Genomic DNA, 16,539 nt, shown 5'->3' on the forward strand with positions numbered 1-16,539 from the left:
CAAGGGTAAACAGGTTCATGTAGAATCTGAATTTTCTATGAGTTTTCCACACTGTAAGGCATCCTGAGGTAAACAATTTACGTATCACTCAGTAGTAAGACTACATGGCTGCTTGGTAAACTTGATGCACTGATTTGAAGTCATCGGAGACCTACAGATTCAGTCACATTCAATAAACATTTTAGAGTTAACTTTAAAAATTTGGATTGTCTAAGCAACAAGATTGAAGCAGATACTAAAACCCTACAATCTAAATTTGTGTGTGTATATTTCACTGTAATAATTTACTTTGTGTTCCTGAGCCACCCTTTAACTTTAAAAAAAAATTTTTTTATTATTTTTTAGAAATCATTTTATTGGGGGCCTCTTACAAATCTTATAACAATCCATCATTCAATCAATTTAAACTTTTTATGTGTACAGAATGATACTAAAAGTTAGACAATTTGGGACAAGACTAATGTTTAATAAGATTATTTTTCTGTTCATATTGTGTACCACACAGAATATTTTTAGCTTTAGCTTTGCGATATATCAAAAAAAATACTCCAAATGATCTTATACCATGATCATACAGTTCTGAAAATTTAACAACCAGTAACTGTTTTTGCAAAAGGCTACATTAAAGTATTACTTCTTCAGATTACCAGTCTTTTTACTACGCTTCAAAAATCAGAGGGCTTGATGGTAGGATGCTACCACAGTTTCAATTTCCACTAAGGCAGTGAAACCTCTGAAAGTCTAATAGTGTAGCTAAACGTCCTATTCTTCATATTAGAAAAGGTGCATGCACCTCAGAAGTGGAAGTGTGCAATTTCGTTTCATTGCAAAAACACCCACAACTAAAACAGATATTTAAAATCTTTATTGTTTCATCATCAGAAGGTTTCTTTCCATAGTAGAGTGGCAATGCTGTTATCAGTGCATATCCTATGGAAAATTCACACTCCAAGTAACTAGCCTGAAGATCAGAGACAGCGCTAGGTCCAGCTAGTGTGCGCGATCCAAGACACAATGCTGTCAGTGCGGCGAGTATACTGAGAATATGCAGCTGTTAGAAAAAAGGGCATGGCAAAGTGAATCAACAGTAGCAGTGCACTGCACTGACACCCTAGGACAGAACGTGGGAGAGGAACAGAGAATCTACTTCCTGCACATCAATTAGGCCACAGGCACAGAGTTTCCAATTGCATCCAGAGCTGTCTAATTCATGGGTACCTGAATTCTCCTTTTCCTGGAGGGTCATTACAGTCTAGAACAGTGGGCTTCCCAAAGTCGATGATACTGCCCTCTGGGGGTACTGGAGTGATCCAGAGGTGGGGGTGGGGGGCCTGCAAAAGCAGATACCTATACTTTATCCTGGATTATGGGTTACAATACAAAAGGTTTTAATTGCCAGGCAGGCACTGAGTAACTTTTTTTCTGAAAAGGGGATGGGAGTTCAAATAAGTTTGGGAACTTATGGAGAACACTGTAACAACCATCTTCCATCTAATGTGTACATGGTACAGCCACATGCTAGTATTTCATCTTGCTTTCTGTCTCACAGCTAAAAGCAACAACCTGTGTTAGGCAATGAAATTTGTGGCTTGAGGCATCTTTAGTAAAAAGCTGAACAAATCCAAAATATGTTCCCGTTTTCTTGAGCAATAAACTTTATAAAACAGAAGATAGCTCTCATGATTATTTGATTTTGTCTACAGGCAAAACAGTTTTTAAGGACAGTGAATAAGCATACAAACGCACGCCCTTAACAAAATACTGTCAGACCGACTGAACATTGTCACAACCCGCCCTGGAAAGCCCTGGGAACCGTGAGATGCAAGGAACGCCTACAATGTGAGCAGGACTGGGCACTGGGGAATTTTTGGTCAAGTGTGTGTCTCAAGCTGTTATACAGCTGAGTTTGGCTACTTTGCATTAATTCACACAATAAATGCCTTTTAAAAGAAACAGCTAGCCTATCATGAGGAAAATCAAAATAGTTGAGAGATGCACAGGAAACTTGTCCTAAATATTCTTAAATTACATATGATATAACCTTAGAGAAGGACAACTACAATTATCATGGTCTAAACCTTAAATTGTTAATGTATAAAGCATCTGCAAGACTAACAAATCTCTTGTTAGCCATGGCAAGGCCTTGCGGGGGCTCGGGGCACTCTGAATGTATGGCATAGCAATTATTGTCCAGGTAAGTTAAACACTTCTAGTTTTGTGTTATTAACCTGTATTTGAGAAGTTATTTTCCTTAATATCTGTAATGTATAAAATAAGTTAAAAGGCGGAATCAGGAAAAGGATTTCTTGGTGCAAACATACAACTTTCCCTCATCAGTAGTTCCATGTATGTCCATTCTACCAATGGTAAAACATGAAAGGCTGATAGGAAAAAAAGAGAAGAGTTCACTTATAAATACAAACAGGATTCAAAAAATGGAATTTCAATGGTTTCTTCCCACAATGCAATTCACTTGCTTTCTACTTTTAACTACAAGAAACAAAAACCGTATCTCAAAAACCAGTTTTCACACGCTTACAAGTTGAACAATAAACCCTTTAACAATTAAGGAAAACACTCCTTTGTAGCAGTTCTATAAAATAATTTCAATTCACAAAACACCTGCTATTTATTAGTAAAACCTTCAACCCTTATTGAGGGCATGGGCATCAATACTTTGCCCCTCTGAGGTATAAATGCAACTAATATTTGCACTTAGTATTTATTCTGTAAGATTTGCCAACAGTCTCTGTGTTTGCATAAAGTTGGGAGTGATTTCACCCTGACTGACTGAAAACTTATTTTTGCAACTTTTTATAATAATGGAGGTTAAATAATTTTAAAAGATGTACTCGAACCCATTAACACAGCCAACAGGATTCTGAAATTTTAACCAATGATAATGGTTATTACATTCTTAAAAAATGTTTAACATTGTAGATTGAATTAAAAAAAACAAAACAAAAACTGAACAGGAAAGACATAAATATTTAAATCCAGCAGGACATCACAAAAAAGCACTGTAGATAAGTGTGAAATCAGTCAAACTTTTCCAAATGACAAAAAAATAAAAATGCTTTTAATCCTTCAGCAGGTCTCAGTGACAATAGTCTGCTTAGACTGACAGTGAAAGTGGAGCACCTCAAACACTCCCAGGACTTGCTCTTCTACTCAGCACACTGCCCCATCTCCTTTGCGTGGACGGCAACACATGACAGAGTGCATCTTTTGAGAGTCCAGCAATTCCTCTTCACCACTGCTGCCAGCTGAAGTCATCATTGCTTCCGAAGACCAAGAAAAAGCCTAGTATGGTCGCGAAGATGACTGTGTTTCCTGTGAGAACAAGTGCACACGCTCCCCACTCGATCTACAGCAATAGATAGAAACGCTCAGTTAACAGAGCGTATCGAAACAGAGACAGTGGAAAGCAAATCCAGATTCTAGCTGTATGATAATCATGAACTCGAACAAATATGATTTGTCATAACAACGCATAATATGAATGTTTAATTGTACTGAGTGGGGTTTTGTATATGCTTGGCTCCTTTAAAGCAGCGGTTCTCAACCTGGGGGTCACGACCCCATTGGGGGGGGTGTTGAATGACCCTTTCACAGGGGTTGCCCGATTCATAACATTAGCAAAATGACAGTGATGAAGTAGCAACAAAATAATTTTATGGTTGGGGGTCACCACAACATGAGGAACTGAAAGGGTCACGGCATTAGGGAGGTTGAGAACCACTGCTTTAAAGAGACAAAACGTAGTGGAGGTATTCAAAAGCAGGCTTAACTTCTGGAATCACAGGAGGCAGCACAGAATTCCACGTTTCTATTTATAAAGAAGTTTTCCCTAACTTTCCTTAGTGAAGCTACAATTCTTTCTAAAGTCGATTTTCATCAGAGATGAAAATAACAGAGATGTACACTCTGTTCAGAAGCCAGGGGAGCTATCCCCTCTCCACATGGAAGGGTGCTCGTGCCTTGTCCTCCGGCTCCCAGACAGAGATGGAGGAGTGAATCTGCAGGTGAGCCTAGGGGGGTTCTGAGTGTACGCCGCTCAGCCTCTTCCCTAGGACTTGCCCGCCTGCGGAGGACACACAATCTCCCCAGTCTCCCGGGTTTTAGTTTGACCTTTTAATGTGACACAACATTTCGTTGTCTTGTCAGTAAAACACGACACTTAGAACTGGATCACCTGGCCCTTGCTCTCACCTCCTCCCCGGTCAAACCCTTGCCTCTCTAACTCGCCAACACGCCTTAGATATGCAGTTGGGTGCAACACCATCTTCTGGTCGTTTCAGCTTCCTCTGGAAACAGGCTGAGTCTGCCCGCCAGAGCCACTCTGCTTCTGTCACACCGTCACTCTCCCAGGACATACCGAGATCTTTGCCTTGCTTGTACTGTGGGTCGCTCGTGGCGCTGGTGTTTGACACACTTCTTACAGAAAAGTCTGGAGGTTTTAGTGCTACCAGCACAAAAAGAAAACTCCCACGTTTTAAACTGGCCAAGACAGGCCTCTGGTTATTCAGCACTACGTCAGCTGACACTGAGTCTGAGAACACAGCACGAGCCAGCCATCTGTTGCTGTAGACCCGGGCCATGCGCTCTAATAGCATTTTAATCGGTTAACAACTACAGTTTGATTTTCTGCTCTGTCCTCCAGTCATATGTCTCTTGTGTCTTTTTTTTTTATAAGAAAGAGATTTATATACAAGAGGAATTGAACATTGAGAAAGCATCCCAACCCAGTCCCGTCCAAGCCCGTAAGTCTGATACTAGTCTTGTGTCTTTTTTAAGCTATTTAACAAAAAGTTTTTGTTGGGGAAAAATTTAAGAGAGTCTAATATAAAATCACTAATAGAAGGAAGCACCAGAAGTGTGTCACTTACCAGGTGTGCTCTGGCAAAAACAACAGGGAGTCCAAAAGCTGAGACGACAATGCCTGTCGTAAGAAATATGGCAAGTTCCTTACAAGCATTGCTCATTGCATCTGTATCATCTACTAATCTTCTTGCTATGCAGGATGGAATTGGTGAAAGGATGTAAAAAAACAGAACAAAGAGCGGCCAGTATTGGCTAGAAAAAGACAAAGAAGTTAATGTAGTTTTTTGCTATTCACACTATTTTTCTAATTGCAAATGTGCTTATCTTAAAATAAGACACAAGGGAATACTGCAAGGCACAAAACATGAAAAGGATTAAAAACAAGCTATAACATGAACAATGAAAAGGGAAGTAACATTTTGAATTATGGTATCCTTAGAATCTATTAAAATTCAATATATTTTCCTCATATTAATATATAATGCTTTAGAACAATTGCAATCAAGCCTAAAACATCATTTTAAATCATAAAGAGGCATAAGGAGAATGAGGCAATTAAAGTAGTAATTCTTAAAAGTTCACGAGTCATGCCTGATTTCTAATGCTAGTATATAAAAATACATATACATATCCTGACGAGCAGCTCAAACAACCTCAACCTGCCATGCACACACATCTTCCTTAGGTCAGCAGGGATTCCCAAATACTGAGACCAAGAGATGGAAGACCAATCGAACGTCCTATTTGGAAAAACTAACTAACAAAGCAAAAAAATACAGTCCTATCTGGAGATCTTCACTCAGAAGTCATACGAGTCTGTAATCCAGTTCACTGTATTGTGCCAATGTCATTTCCTGGTTCTGATAACACCCAGTGATAGCAGTGGAGAACACTGAACGGTTCAGGTGACTTCTTGTACTGTTTTTGCAACTTCTTAAAGTTTAAATTATTTCAAGATAAAAAGTTAGCAAGCAATAGATGGCCTTTAAAACTGCTGTAAAAGAAAATATACATCACACTAGCCACACCAAAACAAAACAAAACTGAAAATCACTCATCACTGCCAGGGAGCCAGTTCTGACTCCGTGACCCCACAGGCCAGCCCGGGTAGGTGTTAAGGCTGTCAACCTCTAAGGGAGCAGGCAGCCTTCTCTTTCTCTAAGGACAGGTTCAACTCTGACCTTGGGATCAGCAGCCCAACAAATAACCTGCTACACCCCCAAGGCTCCTACATCAGAGTAAAGATTTATTTACACTTCATGGCTTATTAAGTAAATGTTCATGTTTATATTTTCCCTAAATATTATGACATGAATTCCAAATACTCTATAAGCTAAAAGAAAAAAAAAATCAAATACGAAAGTGAAAACAAAAAGCTCCCCCCATCTCTCCAGCTTTCTTTCGCTCCCCTATTGAACTTCTTGTGTCGTCCCTCTCTCTCCTCTCCGTGTGACGATATATACCGAGCACGTGTACTTATCAATACTTACAGCTCTCCCTCCTCCTTTTAAAGACTGCCTAGCAAGTACAAGGATAGATGCTTCATGACTTAACCACTTTTCTCTGATGCGCAGTTAGATTGCCTCCCGCTTCCTCTCTCAAGGGAGGCCTCTTCTAAACCAGGCTGCCAACTCCCAAGTGTCTCCCTGCAGACCTATCTTTGCGAACATCTACAAGTATATGTTTATGAGACATTCTAAGGGCTAGATTAAAGAGTTTATGTTTTGAGAGCTACAGGCCACTGGCCTCCCAAATATTTGTACCTATTTGTACTCTGACCCACAGTACGTGACAAAGCCTGTTTGCCCACATGTTTTTATCTTGGCCTACAGATTTCACTAATTTACTAGCAATTTTCAGTGTTTTTATATTTGTTCATATTTCTAAAATAGTTTGTTTCTTGTTAATTTAAAAAACTTTATCTATCTTGTGGGGTTTACATTAACACCACCCTAAGAATTTGGTCTTCGTCCTCAGCTGCCGAAAAATAACCTCTTAAAAAACCAAAACACAACAGAAAGCCCTGATGGTGTAGTGCTGATGCAGTGGGCTCCTAGCCACAGCTCTGCAGTTCAAAACCACCAGCAACTCCTTGGGATAAAGACGGGCTTTCTACGCCAGTGAAGACTGAGTCTCAGAAATGCACAGTCCGCTTCCCTACTGGGTTGCTATGGGCAAGCACTGACTCAAAGGCACTGAGAGTGATAAGGACTCTACCTAACTACCAAGTTGGGGGAGGTGAGGGGATGGCTCTGGGGTGGAGGCAGGCCAGGCTGAACGATATCTTGTGATCGCCACGTGATACTGATTAGTCTGAGGAGACAAGAGCTGGAGTTTACATCACATCATGGGATCCCCACCAAAGGTCTGGACACGGAAGCTCCACGGGCTTCCTGGTTGGTGAAAGTCATCCATGCATGTAGGAGGGTAACTGGAAAACCTTCCAAACATGTCTCTCTCCAACTGTTATCCAAGTTTGGTCTTACAAAGCTATAATCATAAGTGTAATTTCTGTGAGTCATTCCAGCAAAGGACCCTGGTGGCGTGCTGGTTACGAAGTTGGGCTGTGATCCACAAGGCTTGCAGCTCGAAACTGCCCGGGTTCTGTAGGAGAAAAACGGGTTTCCTACTCCCATCGCTACAGTCTCAGACACCCACAGGGCAGTTCTGCTCTGTCCTATAAGGTTGCTATGAATCAGAATTGACTAGAAAGACCGAGTTGTGTTTGCTTTTTTCTTTTCAGGTCAGCAAATGAGTAGGGAGAGCCAGGTCCTACGTAAGAGGATCTGGGAAACCTCTGAGCCTATGGATAGCCTGCTGAGAGAGTAAGGGAACTCTCAAATCTGTGAGAAGTGAGGGATTCTGAGGAGGCCCTGAGTTTTTGGCTGGAATTTTAAAATAGTTGGACTACTCTGAATTTGTAGGCAGCAGGCTGGATGCAAAAGGCACGCTGGGTATTCCCTGGTTTGCAGCTGGCATGTAAAATGTTGAGCTGACTTGGGCGTCCGAAGGATGGTGTCCATTTAACTTGTGAGAGCTGACCTTGCTCCAGGTGGTTAAGGTCATAGAAAGAAGTGTGCTTTGGTCCTAAGAACTGAATAGAGATGGGGAAAAGCAAATGATGCTTATGTTGAATTTGACTTGAGATTTCTATACAAAGCATATGCTAGGCCAAGTTAATGGTTTACATGATTTTGATGTATTATAACTTTGCTGATGGCATCCTTTAATGTAAAGGTTTAAATTTTCATGTGCTTAATTTCATAAATAAAACCAACTGCTGTTGAGTCAAAACTGACTCATGGCAACCTACATGTTACAACAGAATTATAGTGGGTTTCTTGTGGCTGATTTCTCAGTGGACTGCCAGGCTTGTCTTCTGAGGGGTCTCTGGGTAGGCACACACCTCCAACATTTTTGCTACTAACTGAACTTGTTAATTGCTTGTCCCACTAAAGGACTCCCAACTGTATGAAACTGAGGACTACAGCAGTTTTCCAAAACAGGTGATACCTATTTAGTTTTCCAAAAATAAGGCTGAAAAAACAGATACCTATACTTTAATCTGGATAATGGCCTATGGCACTAACGTTTTTCGTTGCCAGGGGGTGCTGAGTAATTGTTTTTCTGAAAAGGAGGCAGTAGGCCAAATAAGTTTGGGAACCTATGGGTTAGAATGTTGTTATTTTGACATTATAGACGCAGCAGACGTCAAGGAGCAGGTAAGAGTTCAAAAGTCTACATTCTGGTATCCTGAATCTTTACTAACAAAATTTACATATTGAACTTTGGGTTTATGCATGGCAAATGAACATTTTTTCTGCAATGCTTAACAGTAGTATAATTTTTTTAAAGCTTTAGAAGTAGAATATTTTCACTTTTAAACACTCAAAAAGACAAGATTTTTACATACTTGTATATCGGAAGGGCACATCCAAGCATCAAAAACATCAGCCCAATTGCACCTCCAAAGGACAAACTAATCAAAGCTGCAAAGCAAATTAACAAGTCAAATGGAAATATCAGTTAGTGGAATTAAGTTCTAGTTTGAATACTTATAGCTAGAACAATGCCTATAATACAGAAACAAAATCCCAAACAAAAAAATCTAACTGTCATAAAAATGAGTTAACTTAGAAAGTATGTTATTTAGTCTTAGAATAAGTCTTAAGGCATCCTCAAGGTTAAATAGCGTGCTATTTTACTTCCTTTTAAAGCCCTGACCTAGCACGCCACATTTCCGTTATTAGCTCTCTTTCAGGCAGCACGGCAGCCCCTGAGATCAATGCCTTCGCTCACAGGCACAGGCACGGTGGCGTATTTGCGGCACAGGCCACTACAGTTTCACAGACTGCGGAGCAACTCGGTCTTATTGGCCTCACTCAATGGAAAAGCCTCTCCTGAGCAGCCCTTGCTTCTGGCAAACATACCCCATCTCCCGTATCTATAAAACACATTTGAAAAAAGTATCCATGTTTATTGGTTGTTAATTTTAAATCAATTCATTTTGTTATGGATTTTTAAATAGTTTGCAAAACTAGCTGTATTTCCTCCTTTAATCTTTATACATTAGAAAACTTATAGGCTAGGGGGTACAATCTGTAGTATCATCATTTTAAGGCAGTATCACAAATAAATGAAATGCAATACAATTTCTTAGGGTGAAATACAGGTCTAAGTTTTTATAAGAGGGGAAGTCAAAACATATTGTTGTTAGGGTTCCAGGTCACTTCCTAACAGAAAGGGTGTGAACCTGTCTCTGTGATCAAGAGGGCTGTAGAAATGCTCTCTCACTATTAAACTTAGAGTGCCTTCCTACACACAGAAAGGCCCAATCAAAACAGTGGCTAATTCAAGGTGGAGTGGTTATGGCAACTGTGCCTTGAGATTCCAGAGAGGTATCTTTTTTTTTTTAACAGTTCTATTGGCACTTAATCCACATATCACACAATTCAATAGTTTAATCATAACAAGCAACCATTACCACAATCAATTTTAGAACATCTTATTTCTCCCCACTCCCTCCATCCCCGACGGTTAAATTGCTTTTAAAATGAGTTGTGTAGTCACTATCAGTTCTGGAGAGTGCTGCCTCCCGCCTCCCACATACATTGTTTGCTTCCCTAATCCACTCACTCTGCCCCCACCTTCCCCTATAAACCCTTGCATCGGTTATCTCTATGCCTTTACTCCTCCTGTGCTTCAAAAACTGGAAACCCAACAGAAACAGTAAAAAATAGAAAAAAATAAAGTGGTAAGGATGAAATAATAATAGAGATAAAAACACAAATAATGAGTAAGATGGAAAAGACCACCATGAATATTTAAAAGGCCAGGGAAGAAATTTTTGTCATGGAGCAAGCAAGAAATACTTGCATCTAGAAGAATCTTGTGGGATCTGTGAGATGCTTAATCAGACTAGCGGGCTCTGAAGATGGGGTTTGGACTCCCACTGTCCTTCACAGCTTTCTACAAATTGGGTGTTCAAAATTTAGGAGTTGATATTTTTCCCTTTGTCATATTTGATTTTTGTTATTGTCTTTGGATCACACCAGCTGGTGTGCTTCTTCCATGTGGACTTAGTAGACTCCTTGCTTAGACGGCTGCTTGTTTGAATGCAAGCTTTAAGACCCCGGACGTTATTCCAATCGACAACTTAGCACCATCTGCTTTCTTCACCACACTTTGCTGTCGCACCCTTACCTTCAGTGACCATTTCATGAAGGTGACTATCAAGCAGGGCCATGTGATGAGAACTGTTCTTGGATTGGGGCTAGAGTTCAGTGGGGGCCCATAATCCATCTGCTTGTCCCTGGTATATGAATGACTCAGGTTTGTTTTGGTAGTCGTATTTTGACAAATTCAAAACCCCATGAGATCAACACCACCAACAAATCAACTAGCACACAAGATACAAACAAAAACAAGCAAACTAAATGCAGGGGGGAAAATCCCATCAAAACAGGAAACTTAATCATTGTCAATCACCCTCCTGGGGTATAAGGTGCCTGCACTGTAACGTCAATTTTTCCAGTGATGACACAGCACTCTGGGCACTGTACATATGAGGAGTCTAGGCAAGTACAGTCGCACCGTGAGCCGTAACCCATGAGCTGTGGCTCCACACAGTTTGATCTCCCACTCGACTGAGCGGTTTGCCCTGAGCATGGAGGCTGGTGCCCGGGGAAACTTCCTGATCAGCTCTTTCAAGTTCAAACTCCTACCCAACAACAGATCAGAATCTGTCATGTTGCTGCAAGGGGGCAGAGGGGTAGCCTTGAAATATTTTCTACAGAGGGCAAACGTGGAGGCTTATTATGAAAAAGTTTTAAGTTTTAGTCGAAAACTTCAATGGTGAGAAAAAGGCTAGGAAAGTTGCACTGAGAAATTTTTTCCATTATGACAATAGACCTGTTCATTCTCCAAGAGTAATGAGGGCTGCCCTATGAGAACTGTTTGGAAATCTCAATAAATACCCCACTCGTGCCACAGCCCTGATCCTGCCCTTTCGGACTTCTTTTTGGCTTCAAACTCAAAGAATACTGAAAATGAACACAATTTAAGTTCCTCAGGGATGCCTAAGCTGCCATTGGCCTAAATCAAAGAGCACAGAACCCTTTGTGGAAAGGTTAGAGGTGGAAACACCACCTTCAGCAGTGTGTATAGACCTAGATAGAGGATATAATGAGAAACAATGTCTTCACATTTTGGTATTTTTGTTTCGTACAGGTTTCTATGATTTTGTAGCAATACTTCTTGACTTACCCTCATATGTGTGTCTATATACCCATACAATGCATTACATTACATTTTATAAAGTACTTTCATTATGTTAGTGGGCAGAAATAACTTTCTAGAACTGCGATAGTGAATGGTTTAGGATTAAAGCAAAGAAATAGGTTACCAATTTAAGTTCTATATAAACAGTGACTAGCAGAATAATTCTGGTTGTCTTAAAGTTACTAAGACAAAAGCTAAACTCTTAAAAACTAAAATGAACAGGAAAGGGGTTAAATTCTGTCAGAGTCTACTGTATACTTCTTAGATTTAAAATGGTTATGGTCAAAGACCTGCATCCACTGATGCTGTGGCTTGGCATTATTTGGATTTCATGACCTGATGTAGTCATGACAATTCTAAACACATTTCCTAAGTCCTTAATGCCCGTATATTTTCAAAGGCAGAAAGGGGCACAACCAAGAATACAAAGGAAATGTAACACAATCTGAGAAAATGCTGACGTTATCATTTATTTTACCTACTTCAAAGGGGGCCCTCTGATCTAGTCTCGACACATATTCCTCTGTTGTCTGCTCTGTTTCCTGGAAGTCAGCTGGGTCCCTCACCCACATGGCTGTGCAGACCTTGGACCTTTTACCTCAGATACTTTTTTGTGCATTCAGGAGATACTGACTGAGAGCCAAGTGTGTACCGAGTGCCGGGATATGGTAGTCAAGGAGACGGCCGCTGACAATCATGAGGCTTGCTCTCTTGTGCCGCTCCTTTCCTCCAAGTGAGCACCCTTTGTGCCTTCAATTCGGAGCTCAATCCCTCAGTGAAGTTTTCCCAATTCTCCACACTAGACCAATTTTTCCTATATTTATGTACTCTCTCATTCAATGAATGGCGACTGAGCACCTCATGTGGGCCATGTGCTATTCTGGAGACTAGGCTCAGAGCAATGAAAACAATCAAAGCTTGTGCTATCGTGGGAGAGTAAAATAATGATAAAAGTAAGCAACTGTCAAGTGCCACGGGGAAAAAAATCAAGCAGGGTAGAGGGATAGGAGTGCTTTTTCAGACACAGTGGCAGGGGGAGGCTTCCTGGTTGAGGTGGCACCTGAGCATATGAAATGAGGGTGTAAGCTACATGCCAGCTAGGGATAAGCACTGCAAGTAGAGGGACATGCATGGGCAAAGGTCCTTTTTGCTCAGCTATTACAGCTACAATTTTATGTTGATTTGTATTTGTCTTCCCTTCTAAATTGCCTACTCCAGGAGAGCAGAGAGCGCATTTTTCTGTTGTTAACATTCATGGCCCACCTCTTTCCACTCAACAGCAAGAACCTGTGTGACAGACAGACAGACACACACACACACACACGCACCCCAACCTCTCTCTCTCTCTGCACCCCCCCCAGTGTTATTGTGAACTATCAAGTCAATCTCCACTGACTTCCCCCAAAGTAAAGTTGCTCAATAAGGTTTCCTAGGCTGTGATCTTTAGGGCAGGAGACCGCCATGTCTTTCCTTTCATGGAGTGGCTGGTGGGTTTGAACTACCAACCTCTTGATTAGCAGTGGAGCTCTTAATGACAGCATTATGGCTAGCCAATGATACTTTATGACGTCTCCATTCTTCTATAAAATGAAAATGTTGGAGTAGATCTAAAATGAAAAGCATTCTTTGAATGCTAAACGTTATTCACTAAAGAAGTAAAAATTCATCCCCATTTTTTGAAGTTGAGCTGTCAAGCTAAGTTTTTCACTAACAACACTATGTATAACATCGCACTTATTCAGAAGACTCTAAATACATACACATAGCTTAGACTCTTGGAAATAGCAGAGGTTACTAAAGAGACAAAATAAACGTCACAAAGGCCACATACGAAAACTCTGCATTAAGATAACCTTCAGGCTCTTCTTCAGAGGTTATTCATGTTTGTGAAAAATTGTGTGTGAACCCAAACAGTATAAAATATTATTTTAAAGAATCATCTACGCTTATTTATATTTTACTACAAAGGTAAATTCATGCAATGATAAACGCAAAGGTAAATGAAAAGCCAGGGTTTCCTTCCCAGAACTGATCACTGTTCCCTGTTTCTGTGACACAAAAGTGTTTCCTGGGTTGAAATAAGGTGCCCTGGTAGTGCAATAGTCGAGTGCTGTATGTACACACACACACACACACACACACACACACACACACAAACACACACACACACTCTCTCTCTCTCTCACGGTGTGTTCAGGAGAAAGGCCTGATTGATAATGCCCTGTGGGAAAAGGAACGCCTAGAAAATCCTCTGGGCCTGAAAAGGAGAGCTGGATCCCAGGGAAAACTGCCCTCTGACAGGCGGGAGGACATGAAAAAAATATTTTTTAAATCAAGCAGGACATTCTCAAAAGACACAGAAATCTCAGTAAGAGGCAAATCATCTTAGATCAGAATTTTAAAAGCCTGGTATTATGATACTCATGTCCTCAGTCATCAAAAATATCTGAGTACACTCTTAAAAGGTTAATGAAGGATGATTTCATTTTAAAAAATACAGAAACTAAAATGAGGTATCAGGTGTCAAAAACAATCTCATGCAGTATCTCATCTCTTAATAATATTGGGTACGATAAAAGACAATGAAGCTAAGTAAATGGCTCAAAAGTATAACCCAAATTTGCAACTAGGATGGCGTTTTATAAATTTCATCATTTGTATATAAATTGTTCTCTTAATGACACATCAATGTGGCAAGAATTTAAACACTAATTGAGTGACGCAACACTTGGAAGATGAATCGGGTTTCTACTCCCAAAGCCTCTAGGCTAGCAATGGAATAGCATGACTACCTCTAGAGACAAGACGTGGGGGGTTCTGTGATTACAAAGGGGAAAACATTACTCAAACCAGTCACCTATCACCCCAAAACAACTCACTGCCACCAAGTTAATTTCAACTTAAAGAGATCTACAGGTAAAAGTAGAACTGCCTCTTTGGGTTTTGGTAACTATAAATCTTTACAGGAGTAAGGATTATGATAAGAATTGTATGAGCCCCCAATCAAATAATTAAAAAAAAAATCTTTACAGGAGTAAAAAGCCTCCTTTTTCCTTGCAGAGTAGCTGGTGATTTCGAATCTTGTAGTTAGTGGCCCAACCCATAACCCACTATGGTACCAAGAAAACAAATTGGAGCAGGACAAAGGACTTGTTCCCTAACCTGGGCGTACACAGAAAACTCAACATACAGGCAGTCTGCCGGTTATGGGATCAATTCTTCCGTGTCTTTCAAAGGAATCTGTAGGTCAGTTGGTTCTTATTTAGCCTCCCTTCCGGACACGAGGGGCGCTGTGGTGGCACAGTGGTTAAAGTGGTCGACTACTAACCAAGAGATTGGTCACTGATGCCACCAGTTGCTCTGAGCCTTTTCAATGATTGACAAGTTGCACAGGCAGCAGTGAAAATGTCAGGGATGAAGAATTTGTTACAAGTAGGGGTTGGTTCAATCTTTTGAAATAGGGACAAATTTACATAGCATTAATGAGTAAGCATGAGCTGTCCTTGAGTCAAACACAGCAAGAAAAATCCATGGACTCTCATGATAGCAATATAGATGCTAGGCCAGGGTTCCTCAAACTACGGCCAGTGGGCCACATGTGGCCCGCCGAGGACATTTATCTGGCCCGCCGGGTGTTTTTGCCGTTTTGTTTTTTACTTCAAAAGATATGTGCAGTGTGCATAGGAATTTGTTCATAGTTTTTTTTTAAAACTACAGTCTAGCCCTCCAATGGGTCTGAGGGACAGTGAACTGGCCCCGTTTAAAAAGTTTGAGGACCCCCGTGCTAGGCCAACAGGCAGTGAGAAAAAATGGATGCCCGATAAGCAATCATAACCACCAGAAAAATCATATGCAAACCCAGAGTGGTGAGTGCAACTCTGAGGCACTTTCATATGATTAAAATGTACCGACGTTGGCAGTTCTATCTGCTCAGCAGGGTCGGTAAGAGTTGGAATCCACTCCTGGTGAGCAATGAATTTAGGTTGGGAGAAAGCAATTACAAAGCTATTTTCCTGAGAGGGCTCCACATTAGAAGCTTGCACCCCCAAGACATCGGGAAGAACGGGGAAACAGGCAACTAGCCTTCGTTCTGCTGTAACTGTGTTCAGGCACGCTGTTTTCAAAGCGCTACAGTCCAGCTTTCCTGGCCGTGCTGTGAAGAAGCAGGGAGCCTGGTGGTGCTGTGGGTTCGATGCAAGGCTGATGTTATGATAAACCCAACATGGGGGGAAAGAAGGCTGGCTGCTCCCGTCTAGACTTAAAGTCTAGGAAATGCTACGTGGGACTCTGCGGGTGGGGTTTCACTACTAGGTGGCAGGACGGGGAATGGGCTTAATTCGTTAATAAATAAACTGAAAGCACTAATACGGACCTTGCTTCGATTCACACTGACCATACAATAACCACACTGTTGGAAAGAATCCATAGACTTTCCTCCCTACCTTTCTAAAGCCTGGAGTCATCATAATAAAAGGTCTGTAAACGTCAAATGAAAACAACAACACTAGTTTCTCCAGTAGACACCAAACAAAACTTTTAAGTCTTAAAACCTCAACAGGGTCAAGAGAACTGGGGGCACTTTGGAGTCACTCATATCTACAGCGTCTTCCCTGGGGCAGAAACACCTCAAACCACAATGCACCCGTTCTCGCAGCATTTAGTAAAACTGAGGGTACGCGCGTCGCCGGAGCGGATGTGAATCGCCCAGCTTTCCGCAGAATCCATCCCTCAACTCTCCGAGGGCGTGCCTGGGGGACACAGGGCAGTCCTGTCTGGGGCATGACACGAATCTTCCAAAGCTGGCATCATCTTCCGCAGCTCCAACCCCTCGAAACGACTTCTCTCGGAGGCAAACTCCTGCAAAAACGGGCCAGCCGGTCCCGGTCCCCAGCGGACTCCGCACACACCGAGAATCACTGTGCTCTTTTGGGGGGG

The 16,539-nt window shown here is 41.3% G+C and overlaps 1 protein-coding gene across 1 annotated transcript; it reads right to left on the minus strand.

Annotated features, from left to right (window-relative positions):
• Nucleotides 1-1,637: 1,637 nt before the first annotated feature.
• Nucleotides 1,638-10,540, minus strand: LEPROTL1 (leptin receptor overlapping transcript like 1). The gene is made up of 4 exons (XM_004696192.2): nt 10,528-10,540; nt 8,738-8,813; nt 4,890-5,076; nt 1,638-3,367 (listed from the first exon to the last, which is right to left on the minus strand). Exons 1-4 carry the CDS (start codon nt 10,538-10,540, stop codon nt 3,251-3,253), a joined length of 393 nt encoding a protein of 130 aa, XP_004696249.2. The 3' UTR covers nt 1,638-3,250.
• Between the last annotated feature and the right edge of the window lie 5,999 nt (nt 10,541-16,539).

This window comes from Echinops telfairi, unplaced genomic scaffold (assembly GCF_000313985.2).
Source record: "Echinops telfairi isolate 266 unplaced genomic scaffold, ASM31398v2 ScPeMD7_9;HRSCAF=40, whole genome shotgun sequence".
NCBI lineage: Eukaryota > Metazoa > Chordata > Mammalia > Afrosoricida > Tenrecidae > Echinops > Echinops telfairi.

What these genes read in the sequence shown, in the direction of transcription:
- LEPROTL1 (XM_004696192.2), bottom strand. An exon ending in TGTGCCCTTCCGATATACAA is followed by an intron (nt 5,077 to 8,737) that starts GTATGTAAAAAT and finishes GTCTTTTTCTAG; the next exon opens with CCAATACTGGCCGCTCTTTG. An exon ending in TTTTTGCCAGAGCACACCTG is followed by an intron (nt 3,368 to 4,889) that starts GTAAGTGACACA and finishes CTATTGCTGTAG; the next exon opens with ATCGAGTGGGGAGCGTGTGC.